Genomic DNA, 25945 nt, shown 5'->3' with positions numbered 1-25945 from the left:
ATTGTTCTCTGAAGAATTGGCTTTTAATTTGGCATTAAAATTAGAAAGATCATATCATAAGGAACATGTGTACTAAGTTTCAAGTTGATTGGACTTCAAGTTCATCCAAAACTACCTCGACCAAAAATGTAAATCTGAAGCAGGACAGACGGACGAACGGATGCACGGAAAAACGAATGAAGGATCAACAGACCAGAAAACATAATGCCCATAAATGGGGCATAATAAATCATCAACCCAACTTTTTATAAATTAATCTTTTAAAAGAAATGTTTCTCATCTGCTAACGTACCAACAGCCTTGTATCTAACTGAGCTTTTTTCAATGCTCCATTGATTGATAGAATGTCTCTTTCTTCAAGCCAAACTCGGAACATCATGGTGGCAAAATCCAGTGATAAACCTGGAAAGATGTAAAATATATATACAACAAATTGACCAGTTTTGGAAAAGCATTACGGTAGACAACAAACTTTGTAGATCTGTTAACCAAAATCCTCCAAAATATATATAAAAAGGCATATTAGAACTGGGGCAATGAATGAACTCAACAGTAGAATATTTTCCTGATATACAAATGTCTTAACAGAGGAGTATGTCTTCATGACCAGAAAGAACTGTGTATAAAAATTGTGCCGACAGATTTAATTTTCTTCATGCATCAATTAGAATTATATGGTCATCTACTCTTATAATAATGGAAAAGTAGCATTAATATTCATATAAAGCTTAATCCAAAGCTCAGATAACAGAAATCTTTGACGGGAAGAAAACTGGTTTCCTGTCTGTAAAAACAATATCTTACCATCTTTAACCAAATGATCCTCAAACAAATTGGATAAGACTTTTGCTGAGCAGAAACCAGTGGCCAGGAATACTCCTGTAATAATTGCCAATTTTCTCTGGTCCGATTCATGATATCCTTTCAAGAATAATATCAACTGAAAATACATAAAATATACATCTATTAGCAAATATTACAAGCATATTCAGAAGTATGAAATGTTGATGAGAAAAGAAAATACTCTGCTTTTGTACTCAAACCACTTGATGTCAGATATTTATTGTGACAGCTATCACAGGTCAGATATTTAAACTGATAGCTGTGAAGGTGACAGTGTGCAAACGAAATATCACCATCAGTTAATTATTTAGACTTTGAAACCAACCAGTCTTTACACTTTCTCCTAAATGCCATGGTTTTGATAGATAAGCAATCAATAAAATTGAGAATGGAAATGGGGAATGTGTCAGAGACAACAACCCGACCATAGAACAGACAACAGGTCACCAATAGGTCTTCAATACAGAGAGAAACTCCCGCACCCAGAGGCATTCTTCAGCTGGCCCCTAAACAAATATATATACTAGTTCAGTGATAATGGACGTCATACTAAACTCCAAATTATACACAAGAAACTAAAACTAAAAATTATACAAGACTAACAAAGGCCAGAGGCTCATTTTAAAATTCTTTGAATTGACCAAACCAGGGATTGATCCCATGACCTCCTGCACTTGAGACACGTACAATACAGTAGCAATTTTCATGATTTTTTTTAAAATCAAATAATTTTTTGTTCAATCTTATCAGATATCAGTAGGCAAATGGTAGATAATTATTATAATGTGTTTTACAAACAAAATATATTATTTTACCTTTTTAAATGTTTCTTCAAATGATTTCTCTAAATACTTGTATCTTCTCAGAAGTTTATAGAAAATCTACAATACATCATTAAGTTACATGAATTCCATTTCATTTCAAACATATAAAACAATGATACTATTTCCAATGAAAAATGAGTAAGATACATAATATCTGCCTTATCTGCATGCACAACTAGCAAATAATTTAAACAGAAATGATGATGATGTCATTTGAATATATCTTACTGTGCACTAGACAGGACACCCTATTTTAAATCTAAGGTCACATGATAAATGTTAACAGGAAGACATGTCATTCTATAGATACACATTAGTATCACTACAACATTCTACAGATACACATAAGTTTCACTCCAACATTCTACAGATACACATTAGTTTCACTACAACATTCTACAGATACACATAAGTTTCACTACAACATTCTACAGATACACATAAGTTTCACTACAACATTCTACAGATACACATTAGTTTCACTACAACATTCTGCAGATACACATAAGTTTCACTCCAACGTTCTACAGATACACATAAGTTTCACTCCATCATTCTACAGATACACATAAGTATCACTCCAACATTCTACAGATACACATAAGTTTCACTACAACATTCTACAGATACACATTAGTTTCACAACAACATTCTACAGATACACATAAGTTTCACTACATCATTCTACAGATACACATTAGTTTCACAACAACATTCTACAGATACACATTAGTTTCACTACATCATTCTACAGATACACATTAGTTTCACTACATCATTCTACAGATACACATTAGTTTCACTACAACATTCTACAGATACACATAAGTTTCACTCCAACATTCTACAGATACACATTAGTTTCACTCCAACATTCTACAGATACACATTAGTTTCACTACAACATTCTACAGATACACATTAGTTTCACTACAACATTCTACAGATACACATTAGTTTCACAACAACATTCTACAGATACACATAAGTTTCACTACAATGTTCTACAGATACACAATAGTTTCACTACAACATTCTACAGATACACATTAGTTTCACTACAACATTCTACAGATACACATTAGTTTCACTACAACATTCTACAGATACACATTAGTTTCACTACATCATTCTACAGATACACATAAGTTTCACTACATCATTCTACAGATACACATAAGTTTCACTACAACATTCTACAGATACACATAAGTTTCACTCCATCATTCTACAGATACACATAAGTTTCACTCCATCATTCTACAGATACACATAAGTTTCACTCCAACATTCTACAGATACACATTAGTTTCACAACAACATTCTACAGATACACATTAGCTTCACTACATCATTCTACAGATACACATAAGTTTCACTACAACATTCTACAGATACACATAAGTTTCACTCCATCATTCTACAGATACACATAAGTTTCACTCCAACATTCTACAGATACACATTAGTTTCACAACAACATTCTACAGATACACACAAGTTTCACTACAACATTCTACAGATACACATAAGTTTCACTACAACATTCTACAGATACACATAAGTTTCACTACAACATTCTACAGATACACATAAGTTTCACTACAACATTCTACAGATACACATAAGTTTCACTACAACGTTCTACAGATACACATTAGTTTCACTACAACGTTCTACAGATACACATTAGTTTCACTCCAACATTCTACAGATACACATAAGTTTCACTCCAACATTCTACAGATACACATTAGTTTCACTACAACATTCTACAGATACACATAAGTTTCACTCCATCATTCTACAGATACACATAAGTTTCACTCCAACATTCTACAGATACACATTAGTTTCACAACAACATTCTACAGATACACATAAGTTTCACAACAACATTCTACAGATACACATAAGTTTCACTACAACATTCTACAAATACACATAAGTTTCACTCCAACATTCTACAGATCCACATTAGTTTCACTACAACATTCTACAGATACACATAAGTTTCACTACAACATTCTACAGATACACATAAGTTTCACTCCAACATTCTACAGATACACATAAGTTTCACTACAACATTCTACAGATACACATAAGTTTCACTACAACATTCTACAGATACACATTAGTTTCACTACAACGTTCTACAGATACACATTAGTTTCACTACAACATTCTACAGATACATATAAGTTTCACTCCAACATTCTACAGATACACATAAGTTTCACTACAACATTCTACAGATACACATTAGTTTCACTACAACATTCTACAGATACACATTAGTTTCACTACAACATTCTACAGATACACATAAGTTTCACTACAACATTCTACAGATACACATTAGTTTCACAACAACATTCTACAGATACACATAAGTTTCACTACAACATTCTACAGATACACATTAGTTTCACAACAACATTCTACAGATACACATTAGTTTCACTCCAACATTCTACAGATACACATTAGTTTCACTACAACATTCTACAGATACACAAGTTTCACTCCAACATTCTACAGATACACATAAGTATCACTCCAACATTCTACAGATACACATTAGTTTCACTACAACATTCTACAGATACACATAAGTTTCACTCCAACATTCTACAGATACACATAAGTTTCACTACAACGTTCTACAGATACACATTAGTTTCACTACAACATTCTACAGATACACATTAGTTTCACAACAACATTCTACAGATACACATTAGTTTCACTACAACATTCTACAGATACACATTAGTTTCACTACAACATTCTACAGATACACATTAGTTTCACAACAACATTCTACAGATACACATTAGTTTCACTACATCATTCTACAGATACACATTAGTTTCACTACAACATTCTACAGATTACACATAAGTTTCACTCCAACATTCTACAGATACACATTAGTTTCACAACTACATTCTACAGATACACATTAGTTTCACTACATCATTCTACAGATACACATAAGTTTCACTACAACATTCTACAGATACACATTAGTTTCACAACAACATTCTACAGATACACATTAGTTTCACTACATCATTCTACAGATACACATTAGTTTCACTACAACATTCTACAGATTACACATAAGTTTCACTCCAACATTCTACAGATACACATTAGTTTCACTACAACATTCTACAGATACACATAAGTTTCACTACAACATTCTACAGATACACATAAGTTTCACTCCAACATTCTACAGATACACATAAGTTTCACTACAACATTCTACAGATACACATAAGTTTCACTCCATCATTCTACAGATACACATAAGTTTCACTCCAACATTCTACAGATACACATTAGTTTCACAACAACATTCTACAGATACACATTAGCTTCACTACATCATTCTACAGATACACATAAGTTTCACTACAACATTCTACAGATACACATAAGTTTCACTCCATCATTCTACAGATACACATAAGTTTCACTCCAACATTCTACAGATACACATTAGTTTCACAACAACATTCTACAGATACACACAAGTTTCACTACAACATTCTACAGATACACATAAGTTTCACTACAACATTCTACAGATACACATAAGTTTCACTACAACATTCTACAGATACACATAAGTTTCACTACAACATTCTACAGATACACATAAGTTTCACTACAACGTTCTACAGATACACATTAGTTTCACTACAACGTTCTACAGATACACATTAGTTTCACTCCAACATTCTACAGATACACATAAGTTTCACTCCAACATTCTACAGATACACATTAGTTTCACTACAACATTCTACAGATACACATAAGTTTCACTCCATCATTCTACAGATACACATAAGTTTCACTCCAACATTCTACAGATACACATTAGTTTCACAACAACATTCTACAGATACACATAAGTTTCACAACAACATTCTACAGATACACATAAGTTTCACTACAACATTCTACAAATACACATAAGTTTCACTCCAACATTCTACAGATCCACATTAGTTTCACTACAACATTCTACAGATACACATAAGTTTCACTACAACATTCTACAGATACACATAAGTTTCACTCCAACATTCTACAGATACACATAAGTTTCACTACAACATTCTACAGATACACATAAGTTTCACTACAACATTCTACAGATACACATTAGTTTCACTACAACGTTCTACAGATACACATTAGTTTCACTACAACATTCTACAGATACATATAAGTTTCACTCCAACATTCTACAGATACACATAAGTTTCACTACAACATTCTACAGATACACATTAGTTTCACTACAACATTCTACAGATACACATTAGTTTCACTACAACATTCTACAGATACACATAAGTTTCACTACAACATTCTACAGATACACATTAGTTTCACAACAACATTCTACAGATACACATAAGTTTCACTACAACATTCTACAGATACACATTAGTTTCACAACAACATTCTACAGATACACATTAGTTTCACAACAACATTCTACAGATACACATTAGTTTCACTCCAACATTCTACAGATACACATTAGTTTCACTACAACATTCTACAGATACACAAGTTTCACTCCAACATTCTACAGATACACATAAGTATCACTCCAACATTCTACAGATACACATTAGTTTCACTACAACATTCTACAGATACACATAAGTTTCACTCCAACATTCTACAGATACACATAAGTTTCACTACAACGTTCTACAGATACACATTAGTTTCACTACAACATTCTACAGATACACATTAGTTTCACAACAACATTCTACAGATACACATTAGTTTCACTACAACATTCTACAGATACACATTAGTTTCACTACAACATTCTACAGATACACATTAGTTTCACAACAACATTCTACAGATACACATTAGTTTCACTACATCATTCTACAGATACACATTAGTTTCACTACAACATTCTACAGATTACACATAAGTTTCACTCCAACATTCTACAGATACACATTAGTTTCACAACTACATTCTACAGATACACATTAGTTTCACTACATCATTCTACAGATACACATAAGTTTCACTACAACATTCTACAGATACACATTAGTTTCACAACAACATTCTACAGATACACATTAGTTTCACTACATCATTCTACAGATACACATTAGTTTCACTACAACATTCTACAGATTACACATAAGTTTCACTCCAACATTCTACAGATACACATTAGTTTCACTACAACATTCTACAGATACACATAAGTTTCACTACAACATTCTACAGATACACATAAGTTTCACTCCAACATTCTACAGATACACATTAGTTTCACTACAACATTCTACAGATACACATTAGTTTCACTACAACGTTCTACAGATACACATTAGTTTCACTACAACATTCTACAGATACACATTAGTTTCACTACAACATTCTACAGATACACATTAGTTTCACTACAACATTCTACAGATACACATAAGTTTCACTACAACATTCTACAGATACACATTAGTTTCACAACAACATTCTACAGATACACATTAGTTTCACAACAACATTTTACAGATACACATTAGTTTCACAACAACATTCTACAGATACACATTAGTTTCACTACAACATTCTACAGATTACACATAAGTTTCACTCCAACATTCTACAGATACACATTAGTTTCACAACTACATTCTACAGATACACATTAGTTTCACTACATCATTCTACAGATACACATAAGTTTCACTACAACATTCTACAGATACACATTAGTTTCACAACAACATTCTACAGATACACATTAGTTTCACTACATCATTCTACAGATACACATTAGTTTCACTACAACATTCTACAGATTACACATAAGTTTCACTCCAACATTCTACAGATACACATTAGTTTCACTACAACATTCTACAGATACACATAAGTTTCACTACAACATTCTACAGATACACATAAGTTTCACTCCAACATTCTACAGATACACATTAGTTTCACTACAACATTCTACAGATACACATTAGTTTCACTACAACATTCTACAGATACACATAAGTTTCACTACAACATTCTACAGATACACATTAGTTTCACAACAACATTCTACAGATACACATTAGTTTCACAACAACATTTTACAGATACACATTAGTTTCACAACAACATTCTACAGATACACATTAGTTTCACTACAACATTCTACAGATACACATAAGTTTCACTACAACATTCTACAGATACACATAAGTTTCACTACAATGTTCTACAGATACACAATAGTTTCACTACAACATTCTACAGATACACATAAGTTTCACTACAACATTCTACAGATACACATAAGTTTCACTCCAACATTCTACAGATACACATAAGTTTCACTACAACATTCTACAGATACACATAAGTTTCACTACAATGTTCTACAGATACACAATAGTTTCACTACAACATTCTACAGATACACATTAGTTTCACTACAACATTCTACAGATACACATAAGTTTCACTCCAACGTTCTACAGATACACATAAGTTTCACTACAACGTTCTACAGATACACATTAGTTTCACTACAACATTCTACAGATACACATTAGTTTCACAACAACATTCTACAGATACACATTAGTTTCACTACAACATTCTACAGATACACATTAGTTTCACTACATCATTCTACAGATACACATAAGTTTCACTACAACGTTCTACAGATACACATTAGTTTCACTACAACATTCTACAGATACACATAAGTTTCACTACAACATTCTACAGATACACATAAGTTTCACTCCAACATTCTACAGATACACATTAGTTTCACAACTACATTCTACAGATACACATTAGTTTCACTACATCATTCTACAGATACACATAAGTTTCACTACAACATTCTACAGATACACATTAGTTTCACAACAACATTCTACAGATACACATTAGTTTCACTACATCATTCTACAGATACACATTAGTTTCACTACAACATTCTACAGATTACACATAAGTTTCACTCCAACATTCTACAGATACACATTAGTTTCACTACAACATTCTACAGATACACATAAGTTTCACTACAACATTCTACAGATACACATAAGTTTCACTCCAACATTCTACAGATACACATTAGTTTCACTACAACATTCTACAGATACACATTAGTTTCACTACAACATTCTACAGATACACATAAGTTTCACTACAACATTCTACAGATACACATTAGTTTCACAACAACATTCTACAGATACACATTAGTTTCACAACAACATTTTACAGATACACATTAGTTTCACAACAACATTCTACAGATACACATTAGTTTCACTACAACATTCTACAGATACACATAAGTTTCACTACAACATTCTACAGATACACATAAGTTTCACTACAATGTTCTACAGATACACAATAGTTTCACTACAACATTCTACAGATACACATAAGTTTCACTACAACATTCTATAGATACACATTAGTTTCACAACAACATTCTACAGATACACATTAGTTTCACAACAACATTCTACAGATACACACAAGTTTCACTACAACATTCTACAGATACACATTAGTTTCACAACAACATTCTACAGATACACATTAGTTTCACAACAACATTCTACAGATACACATAAGTTTCACTACAACATTCTATAGATACACATTAGTTTCACAACAACATTCTACAGATACACATTAGTTTCACTACAACATTCTACAGATACACATAAGTTTCACTACAACATTCTACAGATACACATAAGTTTCACTACAACATTCTACAGATACACATAAGTTTCACTACAACATTCTACAGATACACATTAGTTTCACTACATCATTCTACAGATACACATAAGTTTCACTCCAACATTCTACAGATACACATAAGTTTCACTACATCATTCTACAGATACACATAAGTTTCACTCCAACATTCTACAGATACACATAAGTTTCACTCCAACGTTCTACAGATACACATTAGTTTCACTACAACATTCTACAGATACACATAAGTTTCACTACAACATTCTACAGATACACATAAGTTTCACTCCAACATTCTACAGATACACATAAGTTTCACTCCAACATTCTACAGATACACATTAGTTTCACTCCAACATTCTACAGATACACATTAGTTTCACTACATCATTCTACAGATACACATTAGTTTCACTACAACGTTCTACAGATACACATTAGTTTCATTACAACATTCTACAGATACACATAAGTTTCACTACATCATTCTACAGATACACATTAGTTTCACTACAACGTTCTACAGATACACATTAGTTTCATTACAACATTCTACAGATACACATAAGTTTCACTACAACATTCTACAGATACACATTAGTTTCACTCCAACATTCTACAGATACACATTAGTTTCACAACTACATTCTACAGATACACATTAGTTTCACTACATCATTCTACAGATACACATAAGTTTCACTCCAACATTCTACAGATACACATGTTTCACTACAACATTCTACAGATACACATTAGTTTCACTACATCATTCTACAGATACACATTAGTTTCACTACATCATTCTACAGATACACATAAGTTTCACTACAACATTCTACAGATACACATAAGTTTCACTCCATCATTCTACAGATACACATTAGTTTCACTACAACGTTCTACAGATACACATTAGTTTCATTACAACATTCTACAGATACACATAAGTTTCACTACAACATTCTACAGATACACATTAGTTTCACTCCAACATTCTACAGATACACATTAGTTTCACAACTACATTCTACAGATACACATTAGTTTCACTACATCATTCTACAGATACACATAAGTTTCACTCCAACATTCTACAGATACACATGTTTCACTACAACATTCTACAGATACACATTAGTTTCACTACATCATTCTACAGATACACATAAGTTTCACTACAACATTCTACAGATACACATAAGTTTCACTCCAACATTCTACAGATACACATAAGTTTCACTACAACATTCTACAGATACACATAAGTTTCACTCCAACGTTCTACAGATACACATTAGTTTCACTACATCATTCTACAGATACACATAAGTTTCACTACAACATTCTACAGATACACATTAGTTTCAATACAAGCTGATCAAATTTTGCTTGTATATCTAGAAGTAGCATAATAAGCATTACGACTGCCATTTTGGAAGTCTTCGGTTTGATTCAGCTTGTGTCCAATCAACGATAACATTCTTCTACTACAAACAGTGTTCCAGCTAGGATTTCAAAAGGGCAGGGAGCCAATCATGAAAAGAGAACAAATCAATGATTGATATTTCAAAAAAGACATGTCAAACATTGTCTTATGTAAACTGCAGGGGTTTTAGCTAGGAGTTTTGAGGGGGTTTAGTCACTTTTAAGCTATATGAAAATAAACCTTATATTGAGTAACAGTATTAAAGGGACCAAGGATATAGATTACTACCTCAGTCTTTCCCAGGATATTTTTAATGCTTGGTGGGTCTAAGGTTAAGTTGCAATGCAGAGTGCAGTGGCGTTTTGTAGAATTATGTTTATTTCATAAGTGAAATGCATTACGCATGTCAGTTAGAATACTACACATGAATCTGCGATGCAGTCAGGAACAATACCTACAATTTTCTCCAAGGAACAACCTGGATCCCGAAACTTTTTTCCAAGGGCTCAGTAGAAATTTTAATGCCTACCAGGGTATTTTTACTACAGGTACATTCTTATTAATAATGTTCTTATAAAGGCAATAATATATATTTGAAATGCCCGAACACATGTAGCTTGTTTCTGATTATGACAGAAATAATAAACAGCTGCGTCATGAGTGCATGATATGCGTGTCATCTTGTGTGTGAATTATTATGCAATAATCATAAATAGCATGTGAAAGCCCCCTCCCATTTTTTATGCAAAAAACTCAATATCACTAAAACAAAATTTTGAATCAAAACCAAAAAATATACAGATCTTAAGATTAATATAACTAAGAGCTGAAGTGTGTAAAATTTTAAGCAATAATCATAAATTGTTTTTAAGATACGGCGCGGCATGTGAAAATACACACTCATGTTTTAGTTACGAAGTCCCTTAACTCAAAAAGTTTGAATCTTATTTTCACCAAAAAGTTTACAGATCATTTGACCATCATAAGAAATAACTATTTTAAGTTTCATGAAATTTGCATAAGTTACGGTGCAATATGTTTACGCCGGACAGTCAACATTTGTATACCATAAACCTCCTATCAAAATTTTGACGGGTGTATAATAAAGGAATTAATAAACAACATTCACGGTGTAGAATGGTAACGGACTTATCTGGTTTTTTTTTCGGCGTTTCCGCACTAATCAGATTCAGCAACGGATTTATCGTGTTTTCAGGTGACAACATTTGGAATAAGTGGTTATTTCTTTCAATTTGTATAAAGCAGAATTGATATTTCCAAATAAGCTTGATGTCACAGAATGGGGAAATTATTTATTTTGCTGAATATCTAGTCATATATTCATGGGAAGCTACGATTTATTTTAAATTGTTTCCACCAATGTGGTACCCCAACTTGAAAACAAACATTTTTCATGGAAAGATGTCCAATTAAAGTGTTTCAAGCTTGTTGTTTTCTTCTCCAAGTAAAAATTTGGTTATTATTCATTAAATTTAGACATTTTCCCTTTCAAAACTGTTTCATGCACTATTAAGGTCTTTAATGATAGTTAATATGGAAAATTTGTGGCATCGGACTCTTTGTGTTTTTGGCACCAGACTTTTCATGTGCAAAAGAATTTGGAAACTCATATCTTCTCAGTCAGTCTATGTTTATACTCTGCCTGCATGGTTGTTCAACTCTTCTTACTTTATACATTAATCACACATCACACAATGATATACTTTATTAATCCACAAGCAAATGTGTGGGATTCTATCAGTATCTCGGCCTCATAGCAGGGAGGGTTCTAGTACAAATAATTATGACGTCTGGGAAGGCTATTCTAAATGCTTACTTTGACGCCCTTCTCCGACGATGTAAGGCGTCAAAGAATGCCTTTCAAGACGTGATAGTTATTTGAACTAGTAGGTACAGTATAAAAAAGAAGATGTGGTATGATTGCCAGGGTGATATCAAAAGTTCAGATATTAAAAAAGAAATAAAACAGAGATTGGTTGACCAATTCGGACAGAGCCTATCTGCTGATATGACAAACTCATCTAGAGGTGGGTTTTATGCTTCACACAAAACAATGTTTTGTTTAGAGCCATATTTACTCAATTTTAAAGTGGCAGATCGATACATCTACAGTAAATTTAGATGTTCAAACATCAAAATCCCTATAGAAGTTGGTCGGTGGAAAAATACACCAAGAGAAAATCGTATATGCTGTCACTGCGATTCAAATACCATTGGTGACGAATATCATTATTTTTTTGTATGTTCCAATAAACAAATTATGTCTTTAAGAGAAAGGTATATACCTACATATTACATAAAAAATCCTTCCCAATTGAAATTTATTGGTCTATTATCACACTGTAACGTGCCAGTGCTAACAAAAGTGTGCATGTTTCTAAGACATATTGAAAAAATATTTTCATAATTCATAGCATGTTACAATAATTTCTAACCACGTTACAATTAAGAATTTTGCAAACAAATCAACCAAATATATTTCAGTTTTATTGTATGATATCAATTATTAATCTATTGTGTGACTTTCTTGTAAATGTATAAGTATGTATGTAATTTTTAATGTATAATTGTTATCCTCTTGTAGCACCATACGTGTGCCTAAGTTGTAATAAATTGTCTTGTCTTGTCAATAAGACAACTCTCCACAAGAAACCAAAATGACACAGTAATTACCAATTATATGTCACCGTACGGCCTTCAACAATGAGCTAGGCCCATAACGCATAGTCAGCTATAAGAGGCCCCGAAATGACAATGTAAATCAATTCAAACAAGAAAACAAACGGCCTTATTTATATATAAAAAAAAAAATGAAAGAAAAACATTTTTTCTCAAAGAAAAAAATCAAGATTGCAGAAGAACACTTGTTCTTGAGAAGTTCCAGACTTGTATATTCTAGCACACGATGTCAAATACATGGGGTTAATAAAATCTTTTATTTTTCATTTCCCAAACAAACAAAAAATACGATAACATCATGTTTTACCCTGGTAAAACAATAAAAACACAATAAGTCCTGTGCTAAATAAACCTCAACAGTTCGGTGCCAAAAAACACACCATTTTAGGGAAACCTGATTAGTCCTCTGCCAACCAATTTTGATAAAGCTTTAATATACGATATTTTAAGGTTTTGAATGCACACAAGTGGTTCTAATATGTATTTTGTATGAAATAAAGGAGCACAAAAAGTCCACATTTTAATATATTGTGTATTTGAACAGAAAACACACCATTAGTAGCTGTGTTCGGCCTGTTGTCCTGTTTAGAGTGGAGATTTTTGAAAAAGCCAAGTGTGGAACCGAAGCAAAATGACAATTTTTGCAAAGTTAGATCATCCGTGCCTTCCGTGATCATATAAACATAAACACTAACGACTTCTTTTCGTTTATTTGGCTCATTTTGTGTCACACTGTCTGAAAACAAAACGCGATAAGTCTGTTGCCGAACCCGATTAGTGGGGAAACCCGACAAAAACCTGAGAAGTCCGTTAAAATTCTACACCGTGACATTGAGTTTTTCAGGATTAAAATCCATTTAACCATGTCTTTTCAGACTGTTTAACTTATATTTGTAATATACATCCCCTTCTCCGGCGAGTCTACACTGAGGTTGTGAGCAATAAAGGAATGGACTTGCGCAAAAGGACAAGGTGGCTTAAAAAGGGGATAAGGCGGCAGTCGGGAAAGGGCGGGCAAAAAGCCCTGTGAAAACAACCTACTAAGCTGGAACACTGACAAAACCACTGAAGCAGCTAACAAAAAATAAAAGTTTCTTCAAATATCTAAAAGAAATAGTGAGATCAACTTGTATTCTTATTCCTTTTTAAAAATGTTGAGTTTTTTTTCCAAATGATTTACTTACGTCATAAAAAGCTTTTAGTTTATCGATAGACTCTTCTGTACCAAACACACACACATGAGTCTTAGATAATTTGTTAGGATCAGGATCTTCAACAATAGATCCACCTGGTGCTAAAAATAGAAATTACTTAACAGTTAACAGACTTACAGAAATCGTTTTTATTCATATATATACATATGTTTTACTTGTTTTCCTTGCATCTCTTGAAGGTAAATTTGTTTGTAACAATTGAATTTACTTTTAGTATTCTGACACTATTGTCAGAGATGTTTAAAACCATTTAATGAATGGCTATTATCTATTTTGAATTTATTGACCCATAAAAAGTAAAATCACAAAAATACTGAACTCAGAGGAAAATCAATTCGGAAAGTCCATAATCACATGGCAAAATCAAATAACAAAACGCAACAAAATCGAAAGGACAAAAACTGTCATATTCCTGACTTGGTACAGGCATTTTCAAATGTAGAAAATGGTGGATTGAACCTGGTTTTATAGCTAGCTAAACCTCTCAATTGTATGACAGTCGTTATCACATTCCATTATATTGTCACCGATGCTTAAACAAAACAAACAGACACAATAGTTAAAAATGTCAAAAATAGGGGTACAGCAGTCAACATTGTGTTATCATATTAATCACTATTGAATATACATTATCTTCACATTGAATAACCTGCGAAGCCGATTATATTAAATGTGAAGAGTCAAAAATTAGTTTTATGGTTCAATAAAATCAAAATAAATTATTGCAATAAATTTCTATCAAAAACAAGGCTCAAAGAACTTTTTATATTATTTATATTAACAATTACAACATACACACATGTTGGCTTATGAATACACAACATCAGAGTGGGCGTGTCGCCATCAAAAGCACAAATGGGTTAATGACAATCAATCTGATTATTATAGAGCCCAAGTCAAATTTTAGCATTACTGCTTTGCTTACAAGGATCTAAAAATGCACTTTTCTATTTTCTGGTGCGGTTGGATTGATACACATGGAAATTAAGGCTGAAATTTCATTAGTTGACAAAAAGTAAAATGGAGTGTTGTCAGATCATTGAAAGCATGCTGAAACAAAAGTATGTTGTAATACATTTTATTACTGCAAAGTACTACATCACAGGTGAATCTGGTAGGGTGAAAGGTGATGAGGTCAATGAACGTAAACCTGGAAGCACTAAAAAGTGCAATGATTTTTATCTTTAAAACAATTTTTAATAAACAGCTGCGCCATGAGCGCATGATACGCCCGTCGTCTTGTGTGAAAGTTTTATGCAATAATCATAAAAAGTTTCTGAGAAAGTTTTAAGCAATAACCATATATTGTTTTTGAGATATGGAGGGACATTTGAAACCCCCCCCTCTTTTTTTTCTTCAAAAAAACTAAATATCACTAAAATAAAATTTGAATCAAAACCAAAAAGTATACAGATCTTAAGATTAATATAACTAAGGATTGTGTAAAGTTTTAAGCAATAATCAAAAATCATTTTTGATATACGGTGCGACATGTGAAAAAAACACCCCCCTGTTTTAATTACAAAGTGCCGTAACTCAAAAAGTTTTAATCTTATTTTCACCAAAAAGTATACAGATCATTTGACCATCATAAGAAACAACTATAATAAGTTTCATGAAGTTTGGATAAATCGTTCTCAAGTTACGGTGCGATATGTTTACGCCGGACAGACGGACAGTCACCGGACATTTGTATAACATAATACATGTATGTCCTGTCAAAATTTTGACGGGAGTATAAAAATGTTTACATTAATAGATATATATAAGATTGCAACAATTTTCTTTGAATAGGACAAAATTTGTCTAAATATTTCAAGTCCTTACCAAGTTGTCCTCCAGCTACGAGTATGTCAAAGAGTACGTCTGCATAACGTCTGTAATCAAGTTTTGCCCCTGCCGTGTCTAAGTATTTTGATACCTGAAATTGTTAGAAATTTAAACTCATTGATCATTAATCATACTTTTTTTTTAATAAAAATATATTTCTGTTTTAAGACATGTAAGACAGTGAAATTAATCATTTTGGGATAAGCTTGTAAATTTTTGTTTGTTTGTAGAAAATATATAAAACAATTTGTTGACTTCTCCATTTTGTTTGAAAGATTATAATGTATGATATATATTTCAAGATGTATTTTGAAAATTTTCATAAACATACCAGGTCTAAATCACCATCAGTTTCATTAAGACCAGCGATAATTGCATCTCGGAATAATGAAGGATCGTATTTCTCCTTTTCATCTGGAAAAAAGCATTGAAAATTATTTAAGTGTTTGTATAAAATATAGATAGAGAATCTATTTTAAGCTCTTCAAACCTAGGAACTGTACCAGACATTTTCTAATGAGATGATACAGTGCATTCCGGTTATTTGCATAGCCTATTTGTCAGACAAATTTATGCAATTAAGCGGAGTATGCTTATAACCGAATTCATGATTTAGGACTGACGTCAGACCGGAAGTAAAGAAAAATACGAGAATAAAACTTGAATCCAGACATTTCCCACAAACTGTTCATTATAATTTGTATTATGATGTTATATGATCTTGTTTTATATATATGTATTTCAATAAAGAATGTATACAATATTGATGTTTGTTTGTGTAATTTTCTTTACCGATGAAATAAAAATAGAACCATGTGTTGTGTTGTTAGTTAAAGATCTATAAATAGATCAAGTATAATTGTTTGATATATGTGATCGTATGTTAAATATATCACCAGCCTTGATTTTTTAAGAAGACAATTACCAATATCCAAGGAAGTTATTAAACAAGTGTATCCATGTTAATTTAAAGTGCTGTTGTACTGGAGAATCGATTTTTGTGTATCTGGATCAGTGACCTTGTTACGTTTTCTTGTGTGAAGTTTGAAAGGGGCTCCTTCAGGGATAAATAAATTAAAATAAGAATAATAAGTTAATTGTACTTTTAATCATTCATACAGATGAAATAAGAATAGAGAATAACATTTCAACATATAAAATATTTTATGTCATACAATAGCACAGTTTAATTTTCATAAAAGCACACATAATTGTCACAGCACTAGTCTCTACAGAGTTACAAAATAAATGTCACTATGGTATCCAGTTTACAAACTCGGTAATCTTACATTGCCGTCTTGACTGTGCAAACATCTTTAGAATTTCGGCTTCCATCTTGTAATATGTTGAGAAGTCAGTACATTGGTGTTCCTCCATAGCACGGCGTAAACCAGCTAGATGTGTGTTAGCCTGGGAGAAATTCACGGGAATGATGTTTTCTTCTGGTTCGTCTTCGCTATCGGTATCATCTATTGGGTCGGAATTTCTCATAGGTTCGTCTTGCAGAATAGATGCGGCGATGTCAGCGTCGGTTAGTTCTCCAAAGCATTCAGTGTTGTTATCGTGATCGACGTACTCGATGAACTCTTCTTCTGTCATGTTTGGTGGATTTTCAATATCGTTTACCTCTGGGATAAGTTCATCTTCATGAGTGATTTTGAAGCCAGCCTTTCGGAAGCAGTTCACAATTGTAGTTGGTTTTACTTTCTTCCATGCATTTGTTGCCATATGCACGGCGTCGAGTAGTGTGACTTTCTTGGCTATTTCGACAGCAGTAGCAGTTGTGGTATCTATCTCAGTCAATGTTTTCTGTACCAACTGACTTCGGTAATGTCCTTTAAAATTACGGATTATACCTTGGTCACATGGCTGAATTATTGCAGTGGTATTTGGTGGTTGAAACTCAAGAACAACATGTTCAAGTCTATCAGCGGCATCTTTTGGGTGGGCACTACAATTGTCTACAAGCATTAATATCTTTCTGTTCTGACGGCGCATATCTTTGTTCAAGTCTTTTATCCACTCTTTAAATATCTCTGATGTCATCCAGGAGTTCTTGTTATTTTTGTAAATAACGGGTAGGCTCTTTTTACCCCTGAAGCACCTTGGATCTTTACTTTTACCAATAATGAGAAGCTGACGCTTATCAGTACCGGTCATGTTGCAAGCAACCATGATGGTAATTCTATCTTTTAATTTTTTACCACCAGCAACATCGTCATCTTTTCTGGAAAGAGTGTTTTCAGGTAGTGCCCTGTAGTACAACCCTGTCTCGTCTGCATTGTAGACATCATTTGGGTCGTACTGTTCAAGAAGGTTTGGTAGGACGTGCTCAATGTAGTTTTCTGCAGCTTTGACATCAGAGTCCTTCTTTTCACCATGCAACTTTTTATGAACTATCATATTGCGGTTCTTCCAACGTGATAGCCAGCCTGATGTTGGTTTGAAGTCATCATTGCCTTATTCAACAGCAAGGTCTTTTGCTTTTCCTTCAAGTATTGGACCACTGAGTGGGATGTCTCTTGACCTTGCGTTGTTGAACCAAGTTGTAAGTGCTGCTTCAACATCAATAGATTTGCCACTCCTCTGGCGTTTTCTCTCTGGGTTTGTGTTTGAGTGGTACTGGTCTCGTATTAATTCTTTTTTGGAAGATATACGTGAGATCTGGGATTGGGAACATCCCAGTTTCTTTGAAATTTCTGTTTGAGAAAATTTCTGGTCAAGAAGTTTAATAACCTCATACTTGTCAGCTAAAGTTAGATCGTTACGTTTACGCTTAGACATTGTGAATGAAGAAGTTTGAACTTGAATCTGGTATTTATTACCAGATTTGAGTAGCCCAAGCTCATTGAAAAGTATTCACTCTAAACAGAACAGTGGCATTTTAATTAAAATTAATTAAAATTCTTTATAGACTTTGATCATTCATTAATCACCGATCATGATTAACATGAAAATAAATTCCCCAAGCTGAACCCCACGCTTGATTAAAAGTGTTCACAATCGGACGATGTTTGTCATTTAATTATGGTTTATTGTTGTTTGTTTTACACTTTAATCTTATTTTTGGAATTGCAATTCATAATTAACCCCTTGTATTTTTTAATGACAAAGTTTTAACAACAATTTAACATTTGACATCTTTATGACCTCGAGGCTTAAAATAGAACAAGGGAAACCAGTTTACCTGTACACAAAAATAAATCAACATGGCGTCATTTAAATGATAGAACGACACAAAAACTTTTTAAATCTTTATTTCAACAACACAGAGACAAAATATGTAAACATGCACGGATAGAAAGTATGCAATTAAATATGAGAACAATTACGATAAGGTTTAAAAAAAATACATGTACTGAAAAAATATACCTACCTTTCCGTTTCCGGTCATTTTTATTGAGTACAGGTGTCAAAATTTAATATACCATATCTAGATTAAAAATTTTTCCTATGCAATAAACCGAAATGTCACTTTTAGCCCATGCAATTAACCGGATAATTTAACACTAGATCTATAAGGAATGGTTTGGTGCAGGAGAAAAGTATGCAATTAACCGAATTATGCAATTATCCGGTATGCAATTAAGTGGAATCGACTGTAACAGGATAAATTAAATGCTTTTCATTAAATTACCCCTTCTGGATTGGCTATTTTTTGTCAAATATAAACTAAGATGAGAGTACTTCATGAAAAGCATGTGCATCCTAGGCCTGCTAAAACTATTCATTATATTTGATTTAATTTTGCCATGCTGCGAAAATGCAATGCAGCACAATAAAAAGCATAAGCAGTTGCAAGGACGGACGGACAAGAATTAAACTTATTGCCCCCTACGCTACGGTGGGGGCATGCAAATAAAAGAGTACAGAATTATCAAGATTTATTGAAGCTATTTTATATAAAGGCTTACCCCTTTTCCTGGTCTTCAGACGCGTGCCTGATAATGACGGTTTTTCTGCCTTCTGACTCATAAAAATTCTAAAATGAAAATATTACAGAATAAAATAATGTTTGAATACATGTTGGTCTACACATTTTACAAAATTCATTATTTTTGGAAACACTTAAGTACCTGTTTGGCCCTTGGGTTTTAAAAATCTGTGTTGGGCCACTTTCCAGTGAGGTGTCTTGCTTTCACATTTACTTAAGGCACCATTTAGTAAAATTGCGATATATATCAATGATAAGGCCAAATAAAAAAGTATGTGTGGTTCCAGTTACATCTGAAAAAAAGTTAAGGTAGGTAGGTAGGGATTTTTTTTATTTTATGTTTTTTTTATACATTGAGTCTATATGGGAGATTTTTATTTGGCCTAACTGGGAAAATTAATAAGGTTAACGGTGGTTAACATGGTTAAGGTCGTTTTGTTCCTTTTTGTTGTCTTAAAAGAATAATCTGCTAATCAAGGTAAACTCCTCTTTGTAATCACAATAATTGAGAGAAGATTTGTCATGTGAACATGGCAGATTTATGATTTAATGCAGGTGGTTTAACTCTTTTGCTGCTTTCACGAAATCTTTTTTAACCTGGTGGTACTGGAAGAAAATCTGCTGGTCCTCACTATTAATTCTATTGAAAAATACTCAAATTGTGTTGGTCCTATGTAAAATTTTGGTGATCAAATCCCGAGGACCACCACTTTCCGCAGACTCTGCTGTCGTTCCCTCTGACATAGTGAGATAGTTCCGCTTGGCAGTTGGCCTAGGCCAATATCAATTCATATAGATAGTTATAAAATCTGTTGGACTATACTCATACCTGCCACAACTCAGTCTTGTTTCTGAGTTCACTCTGTTAGTTTCAAATGGTAAAAAATCGAGGGTTTGATTAAAACTAGAGTAACCTCCACAAACTAAATCTGAGGTGGACCTACCCAGGTAGACCCCAATGAGTGTGGACTTTGGAAACAACCATAATGAAGAACACCTCAATTATCATTATTAATGTTATATATATGCCGACAAAACTTGCACTTGTGATATAAAAATCAGACTGGAATAAATACTGACAACTGTACAAAAAAAAATATCAAACAGAATTCACCTTTTCAGAATCTGAAGGACTATATGGGTAATCTCATTGTTCATACACCAAAATGAAAATAAGGTTACGTCATTGGTAGAATTTCAATTGTTTAGAACGCTTTTAAAAACGTTTAGGTTTACGCTTTTGAAAATATAAACCAGAATGCATTCATAGTTATGAAACGTCGAATTCTTATCACCTCTCTTGTTTATTCTCCATTTTACAAGAGTCAAAATGGCTGTTATGTTACTAATAGAAAACAAGAATGTGTCCATAGTACACGGATGCCCCACTCCCACTATCATTTTCTATGTTCAGTGGACCGTGAAATTGGGGTCAAAACTTTAATTTGGAATTAAAATTAGAAAGATCATATCATAGGGAACATGTGTACTAAGTTTCAAGTTGATGTAACTTTAACTTCATCAAAAACTACCTTGACCAAAAACTTTAACCTGAACTTTGCACTATCATTTTCTATGTTCAGTGGACCATGAAATTGGGGTCAAAACTATAATTTGGCATTAAAATTAAAAAGATCATATCATGGGGAACATGTGTATTAAGTTTCAAGTTGATTGGACTTCAGCTTCATCAAAAACTACCTCGACCAAAAACTTTAACCGGACGGACGAACGGAGGCACAGACCAGAAAACATAATGCCCCTCTACTATCGTAGGTGGGGCATAAAAAAAGATAAATGTAAGTTAAAGGACAAACTGGACAGGGGTATTCCTTCAATCCTTATGTACAACAGGTTGGGAACAAACCCCTTGTATGGTGATTATACCTGTATAGAGGGATAATCCTTCTTTAAGGGATAAAATTATCCCTCTACAGAGGGGTATTTTTGTTGGCACTGGATTAAACGCAAATTAGGGCAGAATGGCATTTTCTAGTTATATTGGCTTTATTCTCTAGCATTATATGCATCAACATATACACTTTACTAAAAATTGGGATAACCAGTTTTCTGCTAAAGTGACAAACTTGCAATCTATTGTATACCTATCTGAACACCTGATCAACAACATCTTCTTCTTTGGGGGTTTTAAGGACGGCTTTCCTACTGGAAATTGCGCCCTACATGTTCCTAATGTTGTTTTTTGACAAAACAAAAAAAAGAATGTACTTAATGTTTGTTTGGTTTTTTTTTTTTTTTTTTTCTTTTGTTGTGAGTTTTAAAAGGACCTAAAGTGTGTCGCTCATTTTTTTTTTCTTTTTTTTTTTAAACAGATGTTACTAACTTGCTTTTGAAATATTCGACTTAAGTTTCAATCAGTTGCCCCAGCCAGTGGTCCCGTGAGAATCGTGTATACGCACTATCTCACGGAGGTACTAACCATGGTAGTGTAGGTTAGTTGCAAACTGGAACCAGACATTGACCTGTTCTCTGTCTGATGATCAGTCAGGCAGAGGACACGCCACTGTCCAGACCCCGAAATGCAAAAAACTGTTTCATGATATACCCCCCCAAAAATGCCAAATTGTATATATACATGTATATATATATATATAAAAAGAAAAATATGTTAGCTTATTTCTATAATAAAATACTGGACTTTATATGCTTCTATATTAATATACTAGGATGCTCAAGGATTCCAGTTTGAATTGTACTTGCTTGTTTTTCCAGTAAGTACATGCGATGTACTTGTGCTGACGCCATTGTTAAACAAGCTACATACACGACAATCTGGTTAAATATTTTACATAATTTCATACCCTGTATATCACGACTACCATGCCAGGGGGTGACCACTTGTTGGCACCTCTAATCTACATGTCTATATGTTGTGTCGATGACTTATCGTGAATTATAATGAAAAAAGGTGTAATAAATTGAGCAGCTTAAATATGAAAATGAATGAAATGAAAATTAACTATGTAGTGCTACGTAAGTAGTGAATTCTTAATCGGGGTCTAGTTGAAAGTTTGAAGATATATAGGGAAGGTAGCTATTCTGGTGTTTTGATGTAGATGAATATAGCATGATAAAAAGTCTTTAACTATTAAAAGTATTCATTAACAAATTTAACAATTTTTATCCTGGGGCAGAAAATAAATTCTCCCTAATATAGGTAGACCCCTATTTTTTTTTTATTTGAATTATATGTAAAAGGTAAAACAAAATACAGCATTTGATTTTAGTTCAGATAAAACCTAATAAAATCTAAAAAAATAAAAAAAATAAAAAAATTGTTACGTATTGTTGACATAATGTAGTCTTTTGGTACTCAACACATATTCATAAATGGGTGCAAAATTATAACCTTTTAGTAGGTTTTTAAGTGAAAAATCAGTAACGTTTGATTTTTTTAGTTTTTCAAATAAAATTTTTCTTTCTAAATTGAATAATTTACAATTTAACATATAATGCTCTACACTTTCGATCTGGTTACAGTTTATACATAGATTAGAGGTTACTACTCCAATTTTATTCAGGTGCTTATTTAGCCCAATATATCCTGTTCTTAATTTGAAGAGTAGTACTTCTTTCTCTCTTGTTAATTTTGGAATAATAATTTGAAAATTTACTTTATCAATAATTTTAAATAATGACCTATCTTTGTTTGTCTCCCAATCTTGTTGCCATGAATTTTTCAGAAAATTTTTACAGACAGTTTTTATATCTTCTTTAAAGAGAGGTATAATATCTATACAGTTGTCTAAATTAAGTGCGTTTTTTGCTTGTAAATCTGCACTTTCGTTGCCCATTACTCCAACATGACTTGGTATCCATTCAAATATAATTTCTGATCCCCCCTTTTTAAGTGAATTCAAAATTAAATGAATATCGTATAAAATTTGATTCTTTACTTTAAAAATAGGAGCTCTGATGGCTTGAAGAGCTGACAGAGAATCTACAAAAATTACAGTTTTAATAGGTCTAAAATCTTCTAGCCATAAAAGACTTACAAATATTGCCATTAATTCTGACATAAAAATAGAAATGTAGTTTGGTAATTTAAAACCTTTTTTAATTTTAAGTTCTGGAACAACATATGCACAACTTGTATTACCATGTGGGTCTTTAGATCCATCTGTAAATACTTGCAAATGTTTTGAATATTCTGAGTCAATTAATATTTCGGCTTCACTTTTAATCAAATGTGGTAGATCCTTTTTACTTATTTTATCATGAAGTTGCGTTTTAACCAGTGATTTTTCAATATGCCATGGTGGACATGGACATTCTGAATAATTATAAATACATTCTGTAGAAAAATTATTTTGAGCAAGGAAATCTCTTGCAGTTATTGAAAAAGGTTTTCGTTTAACGTTTTTTGAGTAATAATCAAAAATAAAAGTGTCATTAACAGCGGCTTTTGCTTTTGATCAACAACAGAAGGAATAATTGACCTTTAAATTTCATGTTAAATCTAACAATAGAAATTCTGTTCAGTGAGTAAAATTTACCTGATCATCACAGCTTTCAATCATGGTGAACAATAGATTTTATATTTAGTCAGATAAGCATCAAACTGGGCATGTGCATATTAAATTAAGTACATCAATTGATACATCAACTGTTCCAGGTTACTGCCATCATAAGTAGAGAATGCCATTCTGCCTTATTTTGATTTAAATCCAGTCTAAACAAAAATACCCCTCTATAGAGAGATAATTTTACCCCTCTATAGAAGGATTATCCCTCTATACAGGTATAATCACCATATAGAGGGTTTGTTCCCAACCTGTACCTGTAAGATACCTGTAAGATCGTTGTGGGGCTCATATGGAAGGATCCTATCCTTTTTAGCCCACCATATTTTGGTACACTTTCAAAACTGATACAATCATCAATCCTGCATGATTTGGTGCAATATTTCACACAATTAAAAAGTTATATAGAAAACTATTTGTGTCCTCATCAATTTCTTAACTGATACATGACTGACTCCCAATGACGGTCTATACTAATTTTAAAGGCTTCCACAGTTTTTGATGAAATATGTACAATGTGAATAAATACAAGAATTCGTCGATTTTTGTAACTTGTGCAGTTCAGCTATTTTTTTGGGATGCTCCAATTGACAAATTGTGTTGAAAATAACTTGACTGACATTTCATTATATACCGTAATATTAATTCGCAACTTTTTGAATACCCTAGTCAGTCACGTATGATGTGTGCCAGTTTGGTTATTTGATATCTGGATATGTTCCCAGGGACTTGAAGAAGATCCAATTTGTAGTTATTTACTTATTATGATTAAGAGTCTCTTAAAACATTTCAATCTTGTTCTACATAACGGT

The 25945-nt window shown here is 32.7% G+C and overlaps 2 protein-coding genes across 2 annotated transcripts in view; both read right to left on the bottom strand.

Annotated features, from left to right (window-relative positions):
• LOC139510234 (eIF5-mimic protein 2-like) overlaps positions 1 to 25945 on the bottom strand; it is a 39599-nt gene that overhangs the window by 13433 nt on the left and 221 nt on the right. The window contains exons 2-8 of the mRNA XM_071296715.1: positions 20570 to 20637; positions 16987 to 17069; positions 16653 to 16746; positions 14796 to 14905; positions 1659 to 1724; positions 805 to 940; positions 293 to 402 (exon numbers count right to left, since the gene is read on the bottom strand). Of these exons, the coding sequence (XP_071152816.1) occupies positions 293 to 402; positions 805 to 940; positions 1659 to 1724; positions 14796 to 14905; positions 16653 to 16746; positions 16987 to 17069; positions 20570 to 20630 (660 nt within the window). The 5' untranslated portion in view covers positions 20631 to 20637. The remainder of the gene's footprint in view (positions 1 to 292; positions 403 to 804; positions 941 to 1658; positions 1725 to 14795; positions 14906 to 16652; positions 16747 to 16986; positions 17070 to 20569; positions 20638 to 25945) is intronic.
• LOC139510911 (uncharacterized) lies at positions 23839 to 25255 on the bottom strand. Its single transcript, XM_071297460.1, has 3 exons — positions 25231 to 25255; positions 24225 to 24883; positions 23839 to 23859 (listed from the first exon to the last, which is right to left on the bottom strand). The coding sequence occupies exons 1-3, from the start codon at positions 25253 to 25255 to the stop codon at positions 23839 to 23841; spliced, it is 705 nt and encodes a 234-aa protein (XP_071153561.1).

This window comes from Mytilus edulis, chromosome 2, assembly GCF_963676685.1.
Source record: "Mytilus edulis chromosome 2, xbMytEdul2.2, whole genome shotgun sequence".
NCBI lineage: Eukaryota > Metazoa > Mollusca > Bivalvia > Mytilida > Mytilidae > Mytilus > Mytilus edulis.
Note: the sequence above shows the minus strand (reverse complement) of the source record. Positions and strands in the feature narration are given on the sequence as shown.

Bases quoted from the DNA above. Each gene is read 5' to 3' on its own strand.
- LOC139510911 (XM_071297460.1), bottom strand. From the start codon at position 25,255: ATGGCATTCTCTACTTATGATGGCA. The intron at 24,884-25,230 runs GTAACCTGGAAC...ATAATTATTCAG, and splicing joins ATTCTCTACTTATGATGGCA to AATGTCCATGTCCACCATGG. The intron at 23,860-24,224 runs GTAAATTTTCAA...TTATTTTTTTAG, and splicing joins TATTTAAAATTATTGATAAA to ATTTTATTAGGTTTTATCTG.